The 19,369-nt window shown below is 33.7% G+C and overlaps 1 protein-coding gene across 1 annotated transcript in view; it reads left to right on the top strand.

Annotated features, from left to right (window-relative positions):
- The window catches only part of LOC125051531 (protein TIS11), a 30,152-nt gene extending 23,670 nt beyond the window's left edge, over nucleotides 1–6,482 (top strand). Inside the window, exon 2 of the mRNA XM_047651913.1 lies at nucleotides 3,791–6,482. Coding sequence (XP_047507869.1) covers nucleotides 3,791–4,489 — 699 coding nt within the window. The 3' untranslated portion in view covers nucleotides 4,490–6,482. The remainder of the gene's footprint in view (nucleotides 1–3,790) is intronic.
- The last annotated feature ends 12,887 nt before the right edge of the window (nucleotides 6,483–19,369 follow it).

Here is a 19,369-nt window from a genome sequence, read left to right as displayed (position 1 = left end):
ACTTCGTTGAGGATAAAACTTTTGCGCTAAGTCTCAACTCTGATTCTTGATCTGACCTCTTTTTCTTTATTAGACCCATATGACCTGTGATAACACTTTACTTATATAAACAAATTGCTCTCTCTATTATTCCTTGCCTAAAAATTTAAAACCAATGAAAATCATGACAACTAAAGTAATACCAATCTCATGCTATATTAAATATTTTCTGTCATCGTTTCCTGGTTATAATTATTATTAGACCTATTATTAAGAGTAAGTATACACTTAGCACAAGATGTGTATACTTCAGAACAGTGAATTGCCCCTTTGTGTTTTTGTTCGTATGTTAAACATATGGGTGAGGCGTTGAAAGGTTAATATTGCGATTATTGGAGGCTGTTTGTCGTGCCGAGGGGACACTTGCTGCTATTTTCGCGCAATCATCCAATAAACGTGGTTCAAATCGAATCAAGACCCTCGTCTTGAGTCTGGAGAAATGGAGTACTGGTACATTTTTTTGTTTGTGTTTTACTAACAATCTACATATAGCACCAATATTCTACATATACTTTTAATCATATAACATTATTTGATAGTCTTGCAAAGTTATCCAGTACGTAATCTATAGTCTAGACTCGGTGATTAGTTAAGAATAATTGCATTTATTAGTGCTTTATATCGTTAAAAGTTCATTTAAATATAGAACGCATTTGATTAAAACCAATTAGCGTTCAATTAAGCAATGAGCTTCTCGTTTGTTATATCAATTGTCACGAGATGAGATCAAGCAATGTATTATGTTGCAGGAAATCAGACACATGCGTCTAATAATGTAACAGTCGTTAACATTAACTGTATTTATCGTAAGTTCACATTTTTCAGGCATATATATAATTGACAAATACATAGAACATACTAGACATAATATTCAATGTATTAGACAGATATTCTTTAAAGAGAAACGACACTACTTTACATTTAAAAAGATATCTAAACCGATAACTTTAATTGTTGTTCGAAAATTTACTCTTTGTTGCAAATCTGGGTTAGGTTTAAATCTTCAGACATTTGAATTGTTAAAATACTTATTTACATGCTGAAAACCAGTAACCTGGTTTTAGTTCTTTGTGTGATGCCGTTGCCCTCTAGGTTATCTGACAGAATATATTTAGGTATCTGCGCAAGATTCGCGAGGTGTAAATTTTGCTGATTGCACGTGTAAACACTCTGTCATGGTTATTTTAGCCATAGGTCAGTGACCAAAGAAATTATATTTTTCCGTATTGATAATGTCACTTTTGACGAATGCAGTGAGGATCCTACATGATTCCACTTATGTCTCTTGCACCATCCACATAGATCTATTCCGACCGCCTGTGTGCAAAAAATTTCAAAAATCTATGTATTTCAGTCAGAATTTTAGTTCTTAAGTTTCTAGGTATTGTTTTGTAGGAATAAAAATTATTTCCCTAAATCTTTGAATTTATTACTATAATTATTTTACATATAGGTAAATTTGATTTATTGAAAATAAATACTTTAAGTATTATAAATACTAATTTACGTCCAAGGTCATTACAGCACGTGTTAATTTAAATGCGAGTCAGTAATGTACGGAAAGAGGAAACTTAAGTTTTTTGTTAAGTTACCGATTTGGAGCCGTTTTACCGGTTTGTTCGACTTATTTGAGATCCTAGTGTTTGTGGGGATATTTAAATATTAACATTAGTGATAGGTCTTTTATACTAAACGCTTTTGAACGTCTAAGGAATAGTACCTTCCAATACTATGGGAAGTTTCTTTGCCAGTCGAACTAATTTCGTTAACTATTCTTAGCAGTTTGTCTAGACAACGATAACACTAGTCAATTTTATAATTGTAAATATGTAATTAACTAAATCAACTATGTAAGTAAACAATAATTTGATGTGAGATTACATTTATCGATATAAAATCACCTTTATGACAAGAGAGTCATTGCCCTTTTTATCTATAGTTTATTTTCATTCTACGAATATACAAGGCTAAAACTCATGTAAAAAACGCTTCAATGAATTACAATTAGTTAAAGGATAATCGCACTTAATTCGAGTCGTATTAACGTTAATAATTCTTACTATAATTCTATAAATTTTGCTTGTTGTAAATGACATAGCCGCATAATTATTTGATAGAATTCAGATACATCAATCTTCATCATCGTTGAAACTTGTATTGTACAATGAACTCTTGTCGGTGGTTTGTGCAACACGCTGTTAACTACGAACAAACAAGCACGTCCACTCTGTCGACGCTAATTAACACGACACACGACCATAGCCCGTGCTACGAAAAACGGATTTCTTGGAAATGGTACTTATCGACAACACAAGTTTTTGGCCACCAAATATGAACACCTCCCAAGCTGGAAGCTTCCTGATAATATTGTTAAGAACACGCGACTTTATTCTTAATTCTCACTTCATCCTTTTAGTATCAGTTAAGGTACATATTCCTCTAGGTTTTATGTCGTTTTGTCAAATTTTTATAATTTCGATTGCCCTTAGTGACAACACAGTAAATTCGAAACCGACAGTGATTACAATTTTCCCTAGAGCATGGTTCGCAACGTCCGATGGAAAGCGTTTAGCCAATGTTCCGCTCTGATAAACCTTTAATTACACTTTAGTCAACGTTTTCCTTCGACACCTGGTGACCGTAACTTTAACCTTTGTGCTTTTAATGCGCACGTTTTACAAAAAACACTAAACATTCTATCGTTATAATAAACTATTGTCTTAAAACTAAAACTATTTTTTTTCTTTATTGACATAATATAATGGCCAGTGTAGTCAATCATATTTTAAGTTAAACATAATGTAGTCTTTGCTGTATACTAGGCATCAAAACTCAAGTGTTTTCGTGTTTACGACTCCCGGACGGAGCATAAGCGACTGGAATATACAATGTGTTATTCACATCGATTGAGGCCGCATACGAGATGCGAAGTATCATGTATTAATGTATAATACGAGCGACGTTGTTATAAGAAGGTACTTTATCGTTAATAGGAAGCAGTAAACAAAAAACGAAACAAAATGACCCCTGACGTTAACTAATTACTGTCCCTTGCCAACCCAAGGAAATAACAGTGAGTTTTAGTGAATAATATCTATTGACGAGAAAGACGATAACCTGAAACAGAACATTTGTGCCTGTGCGCCTCCTGAGCATTGTTATGGTGATAGCCAAGTTCGACGATCCTAAGAAACAAAAGACATTAGCATTTTTAAACTCCACTAGAATAAGAAACAGCTATTTATAGAAACCATTTTGAAACAAATAAATAATTCACAACAGGAGACCGGACGTGTAAAATCTGGTTGTAGCCATTAAAATTCGGTTCACCCCAGGGTTGTAATGTGCCAGTTAGGTTTTGTTAATTGGAAATATTAACTATTTCGAGGCAACCCAACGAATAGCAGGTAGATGAAATCAATGCTTAGGGATCTTTTTTGTTCACTAGCAGGTATCGGACCCTTCGTAGATTGTATAGGTTTTTTTGGCGAAAATCTTTAGAAACTTTTTCTTTTATTTAACTTGTAGAAATTTCATTTTATATATGGTTTAGTATTTTTTCACAAGTATCTTTATTTTGAATAAATAATGAAAGGCTTGTTAACTGCTGTATTTATAAATACCATGTGAAGGCTTGTTTTAAGTTTAAATATATTTATTGTTTTTTTTTAAAGTTATTAGTTTATCTTATACTATTAAAGTACAGGAAAAATAAAGTGTAATTTTCTAAAAGTAATGTTTCTCGTTTCAGAACCAGTCTCGACCAGTGCAGACTATGAACAGCGCGCTAGGGCCAGTTGGTGCTACAACTGTCACCGGCAGCGTTAACTGGGAGCAACATCCAGCTCTCGCGCGGGCTGCATCTGTTCCAGCCCAAAGAACCCTCGTCGGCATTCTGAACAGTCTTGGCCACCGCCGCCTGGAGCGTACTACTAGTGACCCAGCTCCTCCGCCTCCGGCCACCAGCAGATACAAGACGGAACTTTGCCGACCCTTCGAGGAAGCCGGTGTGTGCAAATATGGAGACAAATGTCAATTCGCGCACGGGATCCGTGAGCTCCGCAATCTTCAACGCCACCCTAAATACAAGACCGAGCTGTGCCGTACCTTCCACTCTGTAGGATTCTGTCCTTATGGTCCACGATGCCACTTCGTCCACAATGCTGACGAGGCAAGGCCCCGGGAATCTTCATCATCTGGTGGATCTGTAGCGTCGCTGTCTTCTGGGGGCTCGCTTGCGTCTTACATGAGTGACGGATCTCGCTCTCCCAGATCCCCTCACTCTCCGCTGGCACCGCAGTCTCCGTTGACTCCTCAGTCACCCCCAGCCATGTCTCCGCCAGCAACGGCATTTGCGTTCCGTCGTGCCCAGTCCCCGGACCCTGAGGAAGAGCGACTCCCGGTATTCAACCGCTTGTCGTCGGCATTCGGAGACCTTGTGATCGCCTAGGTGCGATCAACTAGTCCTAAGTTAACGAATCGAGCGTAGCGTAAATCGTCCGTCACCTAAGTGCCTCCTCGACGTCTTCCAGCGGCCGAGCCGTCCCACTCGTCGCGCTTTTGCCCGCACACCCGCTCAACGAATGATCTCCAGTCTACTGATGTCCTAAGTACATTGCCTTGTAAAAATTGTATTGTAAAGATAAAGTGTTCACTGGCGTCTCGAAAGTTTGCGGTGTGAATATAGTCGTATGTACATCATTTAAGTTATCGGCACGCACTTGTAAATGGCACCTTATAATTTTAGAATATTTATTTAGTAGCTCGCGGAAGTCTTCCCGATGCGATCCTCCGCCGAGCGGTGGTCTCTGTAAAGTTAGTTTATAGTTACATTATTATTTATTTCGTAAACTGCCTATCCGCGCTCGGTACCGTACCGCGAGAAGGCGCTCGTGATCTATTTTTAAGGATTAAGATAATAATTTATTATTTATTTCGAGTCTCTTTAACTATAATTATTATTCATAGTGATTACGCACCGCATTCGGACGGGGCATGCGTCGACGGGACGTGGCTCGTTTCGTGTCGATCTCCTCCACTTTTGGTACATCAATCTAATTGTTTTGCCTAAAATTTGCACAAGTGGATCTGACTGACAAGTCTTGAAACTTGACGGGTTTATTTTTTGAAAAAAAAAAATTACTCTAAATGTAACTACGAGATTGTTCGCTGGTACAACCTTTGCACAATTATTCAGAATTACGAAAACAACTGCCGCTAGCTATATCAATCATCTGAGTCCGTAAGGAATATCGAAGCTATCACGCAGCGTGCCTCCAGCCATTCGCCTGCGACTTGTCTTTTTTGCATCGAGCGAGGGCGCGCAGCAAACACAAACCAGTTTCAGAGTTTTGGTGCTTTTTTTCCACCGTAAAGCTACTCTCGCTCGATGCTATCGTACCCGGACGCAAATAAAAATCTGAGAATGAACCCGTCAATGTCTCATAAGCTCTGTACTAACATATACAGCGATGTTTATCAAGGACAATAGTTATAACAGTCGGCGGCGATCCGCGGTGCGCAGACGCTACCCTCTCGCGCTTCCAAAAGTCTCGCGCCGCGATACACAGTGCCTTTTACTTGTAACAGATATAAATCTATATAATATTTAATGCTTAGATTATCTAAATAGATAGTTTATTTATTGTCTCTTTTGAATATTATATTCAAATTGGCACACTTTTTGTACTTTTGACAGAGCTATAAGTGGTTAGTTTCGACGTAGAATAGTTTTTACTTTGAATTTAAAGTGTGATATTTTATAATATTTATATAAAAAAGTTTGAGAATTAAGGGACCAATTAAGCGATTAGGAGAAATTCTGATTGAAGCCTACCGATGTTTTCTTAAAGTCGAAAGTTGACTATTTTTGTATTGATATTTGATAAATAAAAGACCATTTTCTTATATTTGGTTTTGTATTATTTATGAAAGACATTATAGAACCGAGATGGTATTGTTTTTTGTTACCCATAAACGTATGCCGTAGAAGTTTTTTTTTCAGTTTTTCTCCGTAAATCGAGTCGTTGCATGCAGACCATTAAGATAATAATTTTGTACCTAATATTAAGTATTTAGTTGTAAGCGTTTTCATGAAGTTCGCATATATTATTTATTATCAGTTCATTACGAATTATAAACCATTTAAGTTGACTTATTTAATTTCTTTTTTATTTAAACCGTTTGAATATTACTTTGTAACTTAACGTTAGAAATATAACGAGTCATTAATAACAGGCATTAGTTTAAACTCTAGTACCTATGTCTCTTGTAATTAAGTATTTAATTTTTTTTATTTAATTATCAATAAGTTAATCTTCCAAAATGACTATATTCTATAACGGACAAAATTGTAGCAGAAGTTTGTTTATGACATTTTCTTGTAAGTTTTCTTTATTTCCATCTGCATTTTTATTGAATTATAGTCAAAATAATAATGTTAATATTTTTTTTTTCACCTATCCTCATCCTTTGTCCAGGCCTTTACGTAGCCTAGATTCTGCATGGTAGATATAATGAAAAGCATCGTATGAGTTCTTCAAGTTAAATAAACACTGACATAAAATGCCTCCGTATCAAATATTTGTATGACAAACGTTTATTCTATTGGTTAAATACTAGAGGCGCTGTATATTTTTTCATAAAAAAATTTGACGCAGAGGTTTGCACATTAGCGTTTAATACTAAACGAAACTTCTAATAATGGAAAAAAATTGAAAGAAAAACAATCAAACGATTAAACTGATGGTTTATTCGTTTCCCATGCGACAAATATGAATGTCACGAGGTGACATCTTCTTTCGTTATATATTATCACCAGGCCCTTTCCTAAAAGCAGTCGGCTAGTTTTCTCATACACATAGAAATACATAACATAGTAATAATGATGCTAAAGATCAACAGATGGTTGTGAAATCACTTTAACAATAGAATCGAACCCGGAACAAGCATCACAATAGTTCGCAATGTTTTTTGCATTACGTAAGCAAGCGTTGGCGATTAGCTTTTGTATATCTTATCCGACCTGAGCCAGTATTATAATACTAATAAGTGGGCAACACAATGCAGGGACTTTGGTGTAAATCTATGACTGATTTTTTTTTCGCTAGGATGTATCCTGGGCTCCTTAGGACGTCTAGACCACATATTAATAAAGGTTAATAAACTAATAGACTCCTTGGGTAGCGAAGAAAAAATTATTTTCATAGACATTGATTCATCTTTTATAGATGTGTGTAGCTGTTATATTGTTGTGGTTCAATAAAAATAAGAACAAATAATGAAGCTATTATTTTTTTCATAAAAAAAACCTTTCAATGTGGTACTTAAGTTTCCGGCACTGTAAGCATTTCTAAATAATATTTAAAACATACTTCTGCCTTGCAATTCCTGGAGCCTAGTCGGCCACTCTTGTAACCCAACACTGAGATAACCAAACCTTGACAAAACCACTTGAACGTTATTAAAGTAAATATAAAGACTCTTATTTGCGTACAAATAAGGGCTATATTACAAAAACACTAAATACGGTTGAAACGGATGCGATAATCTGCTGTGCTCATAATGAACCCATTTTTATAGTACGTTGTGGTCTTAATTAAGTGTTTTTGATAAAAGAATAAATGTGACTTTACGAACGCGTTTGTACGTGCCATGCGGGTTGTAATACATTATTTACTCCATATCTATAGTAACAGTATTAATAGAAATACAATTATCAGTTTTTCTGACATACTATTGTCTATAGACCCAAATTCATTTATTAAAAAAAAATACCTAATATAATTTATACATCTTGTGAAAAGTACTAATCGTAATTGCTAGGAATCCTAGATTTTTCTGTAGTAAACCGCATGTTAATGAGCAGAATTGGTGGAAATGTTTGCAGATCATAACACCTTTATAAAGATAATATGAGAAGCAGATGAAGGAACTGACTTAATAACTTATGAAAAGGGATTTTCTGGACGTTAAAAGTATTATTAAAATATAATCTAAATATTAAGCAAAAAATAAACCACCAAGGATAGTCTGCTGTATCTTATAGCAATAATACTTATTACTACTCTATTTAATGAACGTATTATTCGTGCTAAGTATTTTTTTTTTTTTTTGGAGTTTATGGCCTGGTATCTAGACCTTTAGGCCAATCGTGCTAAGTATAAGTACATTAGACCACAGAGAAAGAAGAGGCAATAAATATACGTATTAACTACATGACCTTTAGAAAAAGAAATATGTAAAAATAGTATTTAAACATAGTTTATCATCAGTGTTTACGATTACACTTCCGGGAAATGTTTCCTTAAACACAATTAAATAAATTCAACATTTCCCCTAAACAGACATTTTGAACGTAAGAAAGTAAATAATAGTTTAGTGATAATAATAATAATTGCTGCTGGATGGGTGTGATAAGGCGACACATTATCTAATATTTGTAGAAGGAATGGTGATTAGATAGCTAGAAAGATGTGTGGTTCTATTGACAACGATATTTTGTTACTAAAAATTAAATACATGAATATTTCTTACATTGAACTCGTCAATATCATGCTTTTTCGTTGTTTTTGATTCTCTCTATGCTCTTTGTGATTTTAGTTGTAATCGACATAACCCTGCTTTATTTTGTATTTCTTTTTTAGTAAGATTTAGTTATAGTTCAGAAAGATTTGCATCTTTGTTATATCTATCTATATATATAAAAATGTTATGTTGGTTTGTGTACGTTTTGTTCAAAAAGTTCTGCACCGATCGAGCTGCAATTTTTTTAAAATATAAACCGCATCAAGGACTTTTCCACAAGTATTTCAAAATTAAACTTATATGAAATGTTTTCTTTGTTTTGTTTCTCATTTCTCAACCATTCAATCACTAAGTATATGCCACAGCGAAGCGTGGCAGGGAACCGCTAGTAAGTACAGTTTAGAATTACACTTTGACAGAAACATTCTATCCAAATATTCTTTCCTAAAAGCAAGGAAGCTAGGGAATAAAAAAAAAATCAAAATTCAAAAATCATTTATTCACGTAGGTAACACAATGTACACTTGTGATTCGTCATTAAAGAAATAAATATTAATGCTTCTAATTTTACATTTACTGCCAGTTCTCAAATCAAGGGCGTAGAACGGAAGAGAAGAACTGGCAATAAACTCTCCGCCACTCTTTTTAATCGCCATGTTTTTTTTTTTACACAACGTTTGTAAGGAGCTGCAACCATTACACCATGTTCCACAATAATAGGTATATATAAGAATGTTAATAGTAGGTAGTGTCTATGAATTGTAGTTTTGGCCATGGTGCTGCAAAATGGTGTATGTGAAATTAATATTAAATCGCTGAACGGGATGGTTATATAACAATCGTTTATCGCATAAAGAAACAAGGAAAGTTAACTTTCAAGGATGAATGTAAAAAAGGAAATGCCAAAAGATTCCAGTCCGTCGAATTCCGTGTTTATTTATGGGCTAAGCCATCGATAAGGCTTTTTTGCTTTTAACTTATATTTAAACTTGAACATTGTAAGATTAAAGACATTTTACGTATTTTCAAGTTAAATTTATAGTATTTACGGACATAGACTAGTTTTTACATAGCATGCTACTATTTTGGTCGATAATTCCGTGATATACAAAACAAATTTATATAATTAATTACTACCAGACTTAACGACGTAATGCAGATGTTTTCTGGAGGCCCTAGCTTCGATTTCTATCGAATTCATAATGTTTGGTAGAACCACGAGGCTGGACAACTACTTGCAATTAAACAAATAATTAAACGTCTTCATAAATTTATGCCTGATTGGAGAGTTATGGGACTTCTAATTTGCTCGACTAACTTCGAATTAATTGAAACATGAGTACTTTGAATGGTTGTATCTATAGTAATATTAACTTTTACGTTATACAAATATGGTAAACATTTATATATATCATTGTCTTTAATATGCATAAAAAAAACAACAATAAACGTTCTCCTAATAGGAATAGTAATAATAAGAAAATTTGCATAATAGGAAGTACACAATTTAGCATATATACCTAGTATATGTAATTCAGCATAGTTTCTTCGTATAAAATACGCTTGATAAAATAAATATCTCCTTATTCTGTTAAATTCAATGTCTTTTGTCTTATTTGTTCTTCTATATTGTCTTACATATTTTTTTCCTTAATCGAACCTTGAATCATATGACTCAATGTTTCGTACTATGTATTCAACAGCGGTAAGAAAAAAGAAAAATGTCTTAATTTAAAACCATTTTTTCTAATATATTTAAGTGTTAAAAAAATTAATATCCGCTTAACCTGAGTACAACGGCCTTTCAGTTTTTACAAAACGAGTTAATGAACGAGTGAAAAAATACCGTATTGAATTCCAATATTCATGTAAAAACGGTTGATTAGTTTTTAAATATTGAAAAAGGCCTTTGAACTCCACAAAGAGATAACTTATACTAATAGCCGACACGTTTAATAACGGAAACTTAACCATTAAGTGTACGGTGTGTTACAATTTTCAAATATCGCCTTTAGCGTAGGAATACAATACGGAAAGTGACACTGAAGATCTATTTTTTCTAATAATTAATTTAACCGAAATAGATACACTTTTGTACCGATAACCTCATTAAGTAGAGAAATCGCAAATAAAATATATGTGAACGAATACAATTTTTATATTTTTAAATGACAGTTTTAATATTGCCAAGACTATGACAAAAGATAGACGATACATATAGTTTTCCTATAAATTTATATAACTTACTTATCCTGAATGCATAATGTAAACAAAATTTTTTTTAATTACATGACAAGTCATAATATTTTCTTTTGCTACACACCAGCGAAGTTACGGTCAAAATGTAATATACTAACAAAATACAGTTTTAAGTGACATTGAAAAAGCGTCATTCAGATAGAAAGGAAATTTTTGTTAACAAATATTTCAATTTAGCTCTAACAATACACAAAAAAACAAAAGAACAGAGAAACTTTTAAATTGTAAAAAATTACGACAACGGGCGGCCATTTTGTCTCGTCCTTCATCCCGAACCCTGCTTAACTTGTTCGTCTGCATTGTAGTTTTATTTATAACTAATAGTAGTTTATGGCTATGTAAAGAAAAACTCATAATATTCAATTTCCTTGTTGAATGAGCGTTTGCGTGCAACACGGCTTGCAATCAAGACAAAGGCCCATAAAGATACGCTTTGCGTAACCCGAGCGTATACGCATCGTTGCTGGGTTTACAATCTATGACCTAGCTTAACCATTTGTTTCTGTGCGGTTTTACCATAGAAAAATAATTATTAATTTTACTACCGGTTAGAAATTGTACGCTTTACGAATACGACGGCGTGCAAAATTGCGTTGATTTTTCATTTAATAGATTCTATTTCAAATTTTGTTATTTTCTATACATAATTCACTTTTTTTACAGTAAATTGATTCTAAACCGTTTAAATTATGTTCTTTATCCAGATTAAATTACATAAAAATTATACATACGACCGTACTAACAATATGGCAGCAGCTTTATATTTATGAAGTATTGCGTAGTATATTTTATACGATACGTGTAAAATTAATGCGTAAAATGATTTAACATTAAAAAAAGGCATATTTGTATGAATAATATGACCTTTGACAATCCAGTAGTTTAAACAAAAGTGCGCGGTTATTGACTTCTCAGTTCTGTATAACTTAATATTTTTTGCCTAGTGTTATTCGTTGGTTCGACGATATTATTTCATTATTTTTAGATTTTAGATTGTTTATATTGTGTGGATACAATGTCTTCTTGGTTGGTCAACTGAGTCTACCCAACAGGGGGGGGGGGGGACTTATAGATAGATCTAGACCAGTGTGTCACAACATGAGGCCCAGGCCCCACAGAGGGGCTATTCGTAATTATATCTTTGTTCTTAAAATTTACTTAATGTGTTTCGTTAACAATTTTCTAGTAGGTATTTTTTTCCTAAAACCTGTTGTTTAAGTTTCTTAAGTGTGCATACGAATTCTAAAGGCTCAGGTGGGAAAACTAGTACCTAGTTTGATCACACTCTTAATAGTTTGTAATAGGAGTCAAAATATATTAAGAATATATTGTATACTAATATTGGGCGGCTATAAGGTGTTATTATATTATAAACCCTTTGATGAGCCTAATTTAACAAATGCTGAATTGTGTTATTATTTACCCAATGTTTTCTATACATATTTTTATATATATTGGACATTAATGGTATACAGAAAATACATAAAAGCATATTATGACGTACGATGTAAGCAAAAATAAATAGTTTGGTAATGAGTCCGGTCATTAAACTCTTAAAAATTAATTAGTCATAAAGTCAACGTGACCATTAAAATAATCTTAAAGGTTTGATAGTGTTTAGGCTAATTTTATAGACGATAATGTAGAGAATATCAAATGCCTTCAAAAGCACCCGACTTGTTGGTATGAGGCCATAGTTTACACGTTACCACATTGTGTCCCAAGGGTTATTTGACCGCAGATGACTGCACTGTAGGAGTTAGGTACTAGGTGATCAATTTGTGTCCGCTACGTGTGAAAATCATATATTTCTTGACTCTGAATATTAATGTTTTTACTGATTTTAATTAATAGTCATTATCTAAAATTACATTATTGTTTTTGTGGGTGCGATTACTATTGAAATATTTTATTTGAAAGTCATTTTTAAACTAAAAGAAGTATGTTATGCTAAGTTATGCTAAGGACAGTTATAACTTCATCGTTCACCAGACTGTAACAATTGGTAACTATAGATTCGAAAGAGTTTGATTGAATGCAGTTTAGATTCGAGGTATCGGCTTCGTTGTGGATAAAAAATCTACGAAATACCTCAGTAACAGTAGTTCAACTGATGACAACTTTTCGTACCAGTAGGTATTGTCAAAGCCTATGGCAAACTTAATTTTAAGGTGAGAAATAAAGTGTGTTTAGTAATTGTTTACAACATATTAATACACATACAAATGATATGTCCATAAATAAACAATAGTGTTAGTAATAGTTAATATTAGAGTCATTGGCTCTTGGACGAGTTGTGACATGCTGCTACATGTTACCAAAGTTTAGCACGATTGCTATTATTTTTGAAGATTAAGTTACAAAATTGCAAAAAGCGTTATTTACTTTAATTGAGCAGTGTTGGCTTATTGGCTATAGCGTGCGACTCTCATCCCTGAGGACGTAGGTTCGATCTACAATCTTCGAGGCTGTGCACCAATAAACTGTCTTTCTATGTGCGCATTTAAAATGCGCTCGAACGGTGAAGGAAAGCATCGTGAAGAAACCGGCGTGTGGCAGGCACAGGAGGCTGATCACCTACTTGCCTATTAGATTAACAAATGATCATGAAAGAAAGATACAGAAATCTGTGGCCCAGACCTAGCGGTAAAAGGTTGCGCCTTAGATTTTTTATTCTAATTAATTTTTATTATCGTATAGGTACTGAAATGGTCTCTGATATCTGGTTATCGGTCTGGCTTTGGCTTTCAATTATTATAAGGTCTAACGCTTATATTGGACTTAAATTTCGTACTTTTATCAAGTACACTTTTTCAACAACCGTTCCAAAGAAAAATTATGGGCCCTTACTTATTATTTATACATTTTTTGGATAAGGATATTTAAACAAGTGTTGTCTATGTTTACTTTTAACTTGCTATAAGGCTGTGTACACATCAGGATACTTGTAGCAATTAAGCTAGGTGTAATATCGTCTCTGATTTTTGTTTAAATATTGGCTGTATTCTAAGGAATGTAATATTATTTCCGCCATTTAAAAATATTAAATTTTACATATTAAAAAAAAGAATTACAGATCACTCAATCGTGATGAATTCGTAAACTAATTTCAGTTTATACAGACAATTAAACTAAGTGGTGAATAGATAGTTCTGTAACATATAGAAATCGGTGGAAGTGTAATGAGGTCAACTTACTCAGTCGCTCCTCATATTTCTTATCAGTTTAATGATCTGTTTCACTTTTAAGTACTTAATAAAGTCTTTAAAGTTTATCGTGTTTCCATGCTATTTAAAAATATTTACGTTAAATGAAAATTGACGATGAACAATAGGTAAATGTGTTACCAATTTTTACAATTCAATACTGTATAACGATATCTTCTCCATAATTAGGTTGAAATTCTCGGTCGGTTTCTTAATCAAGTCATGTTGTTAATGTCTATGTCAAAAAAATCCTCACAGATTAAAAAACTTTAATATCCGAAACTTTGATAAGTGCCAAACAGTTCTCTATAACTTATGACAGTTTTGACAACTTACATTTCACAATTAACTGAGAAACAACGCATAAATAATTGTACATTTGTAAGGAAAAACGCCATGCAGGCTTTATTGTCGTTCTATTGTATGCGTTCGATAAACTTTGTTTATAGCTAAATGAGCGATATGTCGGTCATTGCCCCTGCCTGAAATAGTACATTACGCTGTGCGTACGATTGCATTGATAGCGCCAATTGAGATCGTTTCATATGATCATAAGTGTTAGTGTAATTACATCGCGGAAAATCTAACATTATATTGTATAGTACACTCGTTAATAAAGGGGAAATGTTGCAAGCCTATTGTTATGTCCTATACTGTGTTTATTTAGAATAAAACGAAACTGAAAGACAAATAATGCATGAAAAATATTTCAAAATAAATCAAATGTAGAATGTCAAAATAATTAATATATAGCAATTACACTTATTGTAAATTTTAACAGACTTAATATCTACATTTTAATTTATATTGAAGTTAGTAGGTATGTATTTGAGGAAAGTAACAAGTATAAGCACTTAATCTAATCTATGTTATCAAAGACATTGTACTTAATTATGTTTTTGATATATATGTACTTATATTTAGGTTTGAGAAAATCCTAGTCATAAAGATAAATTGATTTCACGATAATACGTTTTGTACGCTAGCTGTATAAAGCTAACACGTATATGTATGTCCTAGAAATACCCTCTCTATTAGATTTATTTTATACATTGAGACAGAATTAAGGTATACATTTTAATTAAAATTATAAATGTTTAGATGAGATTCAGAAAGTCAAAATCCTATATATTAATGAATCGAATCGACGTCTTTCTTGTCTTCGAAAAATAACTTATCACGGTGACATATCTCCAGGCTTATATGTAAGAATTAATTAAACAATGACCGATATATATAATGATATAAAATTTTATCGGGCACCGTATAATGCGATTTTCGGCTATCGGTCACCATGATAATTAAATGTGACGTTTCATTTGTTTTTTATTTGGGTATAAAGGTCTTATTACATATTAAAAATTAAATAAAATTAATCCTTTAAATGAAGTACACTCTCTATCTGGGCCCCGAGTCTGCAATTGTAATTTGCTTTACTTGAAACAGTGTGGTTAGTCAGATTTCGTTTTTATAAATAAGGGGGTAACAATGAGGGCATTGTGGTTTTTTGGTCTTTAGCAATTTATTACAAATCATATTCCAGGTTTTCCTTATGTATACTGTATACATAAGAAACTGAAACTAAAATGTTCTGAAAATTTTGAAAAAAGTTACATTATTTAGTTTATTAGATCTTATGCAACATAAAAAAACTTATAAAAAAAAAATTAAGTGTAAGGCTTTCAGGGAAACAGCCGTCCTATATGTAGGACAGTAGGATAATAAGAGGAAATAAAAGACCATTTAGGACAAAACAGAATGTAATCAAAAAGTGTAGTTTATTAGATAACTATTGATTATATTACCCATTGTTATATGTAATTTACTAGGTTAACACTATTTATGAATGATATGTTTCAAAACACTTGACACACACTCCAACGTCACATTTCTTGCAACGTGTCAAACATTTTTTGTGACATTGACGACAGCGTGTTTGCTTCGATTGAGGAATAACCAGATGATTCATTTGGTCTTTACGACTATCAGCATGTTCATGATGGGAGGGTCGGCTAGGCCCTCTTTTGGCATTTTTTCTGTTTGATTCAATCAAAGCAATTGCTACCCTTCTGCGAAAGCCAAGATGATCCAGTTTTCCATGATTTATTTTATATAACTGCCAAGCATTATGTTCGGCAAGATCGATCATGTGTGTGAGCAACGGCATGTACCATTTCTTACCTCGTATACCAATTCGGTAATGTGAAATATTTTCATCAGACCGATCCACTCCTCCCATATATTTGTTATAGATGGACACTATATGTGGTTCTTCTATGACAATGTTTCTCTTTTCACTTTGTGAGAAGCGTTTGGCAGATTGTTTAGGATTTATTCCTACAGCATTAGAAGCAATACTGAATATATTATTGTCATGCCATTTAGCAATATTGAACGTGTTGTCATGTGTCGTTCTGTAATCGACAGCACCACGTTCCTTTTTTTTCAGTAACTTCGATGTAATCAGAGGACAACTAGATGTCCTGTTTTCTCGAACTGTCCCAGTGCAACGAAGGCCTTTCTTTGTTATCTCTTCCAGCAAGGGCGTCCCAGTAAAAAAATTATCAAAAACTACGTGGTAAGGAAGGTCGAAGCCACGTGAAATCAGCACATCGCAAAAAGTGAGAACAACGCTTGCACCCAGCCCCAATTCTTTATATATTGGATTGCACATAGTTTTAGCACCTTGGTATGGTTCCATCCATAAAACATACCCTAACCGTGTAGCACCAACCCAAGCTTTGAACCCGTACCTAATAGGTTTACCTTTTATGTGCTGTTTGCAGCCATGTCTACCATAGTAGGGGATCATGGCCTCATCTACACTGTAATGCTCTTCAAGAGGAGAAAACTCTAAGAACTTTTTATTTAGAAGTGTAACTAGGGGGCGTACTTTTGTGTATTTGTCTTGCAAATCCAGATTATCATTGACATGAAGGTGGCGAAAAATAAAGTCAAATCTATCCCTAGTCATAGCCGAGCTGATCAATTCATTCTTTGTATCAGGGGAGTTTTCCCAATATATTCTTCTACGGGGGAGCCATGAATAACCACTAACCAACAATATGCCGATAAAACATTTCATATCTTCAGTGGTTATGTCTCCAGGCAAATTCTTTTTGACAGCATATTTATTGCTCTCTGACACCAACAACGAAATAACATCTTCATCTAAGAAGTTTTCAAACCACTCAATTGGGCGCTTATCTTGACAAGCGCCTTGAACATCTGGCCAATTCACGGGATTTTTTGCCAAGTCCCGTTTTCTCCATGCGTAGGTACGCCTACGTTTAGTTCGACCTGTAGAATCAGAAGGTTCTTCTTCTGTATCACTCACCATAATCTGCCCTTGAATCATTACTTCAGCCGGTTGAAGCAGAATGTTTCGTGGCAAATTATTCAAAGTTACATTATCTTCTTCACCCGAATCTTCGTCAGTGAGACAGTCAGGATCAACAGGAGGAGGTAGAATACATATCAGTCGTTCTCTATAATCTTCTTCATTATCAGAAACATTTTCTAAAGCATCTAAAATTTCATGCGCAGCTAACGGTCTGTAAAGAAAAAGTTGTATTATTGTACTAAAATCATGTATATTATCCTACTGTCCTATATATAGTACGCTAGTATTTGTAACAAGTTATACGTAATTTATTTATATTATTTTGCTAGAATATTTATTTAGTACAAAAGTTAAGGTTATCAACTAGATATTAACACAGAAAAAAACAACTCACGAGTAAAATATAACTTTTTATACATACCTGTAATTTGCCATGTCTGCAACGCACTTTTATTACACACTTATAAGGTATAATATAAGGTAAAAACTGTTAAAATAACTGTCTTTTTATTTTTTCTAATAAAGCTGACACGTTTCTTACTGCAAATCATAAGACTAAATAATCTTAGATAAAGAGGGTATTCTGATATTTTTTTTTATTTCTACTGTCCTAAATATAGGACAGTAGGCTTATCTGGGATAATTAATGTATTAATAATATGTAACAAATCACTGCTATTTTTGCTATAGTAACTGTAATATTTAATACCATACTACAATCGCGACCTCTTAGAAAGAATACCAAGTCTGTACAAAACTCTACAGCGAATAGTGCTTACTTATGGTTCCGAAACCTGGGCCCTTAGCAAGAAGGACGAGCTTGCTCTCCTTATTAATAGGCCAGTCATTATAGACATTCGAAATCGAAAATTTGATAATAATTCCAAAAGTTTTCAAACTTCGGTCAAGTGAATGGTACATTGGGACGACAATAAATCTCATTTTGCAACCTTGTCCGCAGTCCGGAACATTGTTAAAATTGCAATTAAATTAATTTTTGCTGTATGGTCGTGAAAAAAATTCCAAAAGTTCTGCAAACTTGGGGAAGTTTTCGATATAATATTTCGTATCACGTATAAAATTTCCAACCAACTTCCAAAAAACTTATTTTTAACAATGTTCCGGACCGCAGAGCAGGTTGCAAAATTTTATAGTTTGTTTTAATACCACTCCCGACCTTACATCAAAATTTGAAAACTTTTGGAATTATTATGAATTAATTGTCTTGACTGACTGGTCTATAACAATTGGAAGATTGTTCGAAGAATTGTTGTCCCTGTTTGCGACGACGGTGTTTGGTGTATTTGCTTCAAAGTCTAACATTCTTGACGACAACAACGTACAATTCATAAAATGCAACAGGCTCAAGTGGTGGGCATATGCACATATGAATGGCAGACGACAGAACCCCAACGTCCTTAGTTAACTTACAACCCGGTGGCATGAGAAAACCCGGTAGACCAAAGCTGCGATGTGGGGGTGGAGTTGCCAAGGACCTCGAAACGATTGGTGGTCGAAGTTGGACGATAGATTTCGATGCCGAAAGATACTTGCGAAGGCTAAGTCCCATAAACCAGCCATTGATAATGATGAAATATGCACGGTAGGCCGAAGAACAAAAATCCGCTTTCATCACCCAATCATTCTACTGGAATCCGTATATATGTATTAGTGCGGAAGCCGTTTATGTGAGACAGCATTCGTGGTACTGAGGAGGACATTTCGTGAAATACACTCAGACATGAGAGGATATTTCCGTGATCAATCAGGAGCATTGAATCTGACGATTGAAGACGGTAATCATTGTCTAACTTAACTGTTAAGTTTAATTACATTTTAAACGCCTTACATGAATTAGTATAGATCTAATATAAACAATGTTTGCTTGACTATTTGTTTAGGAGTGACATTTATATGAATTGTAAAGTCAGATTATTGTCGAATATCAAAAATAATAACTTAAGGTACATAAATAAAATGGGCAAGTACTAAAACG

The sequence above is a fragment of the Pieris napi genome, chromosome 8 (assembly GCF_905475465.1).
Source record: "Pieris napi chromosome 8, ilPieNapi1.2, whole genome shotgun sequence".
NCBI lineage: Eukaryota > Metazoa > Arthropoda > Insecta > Lepidoptera > Pieridae > Pieris > Pieris napi.
This window is presented reverse-complemented; position numbering and strand designations above follow the sequence as displayed.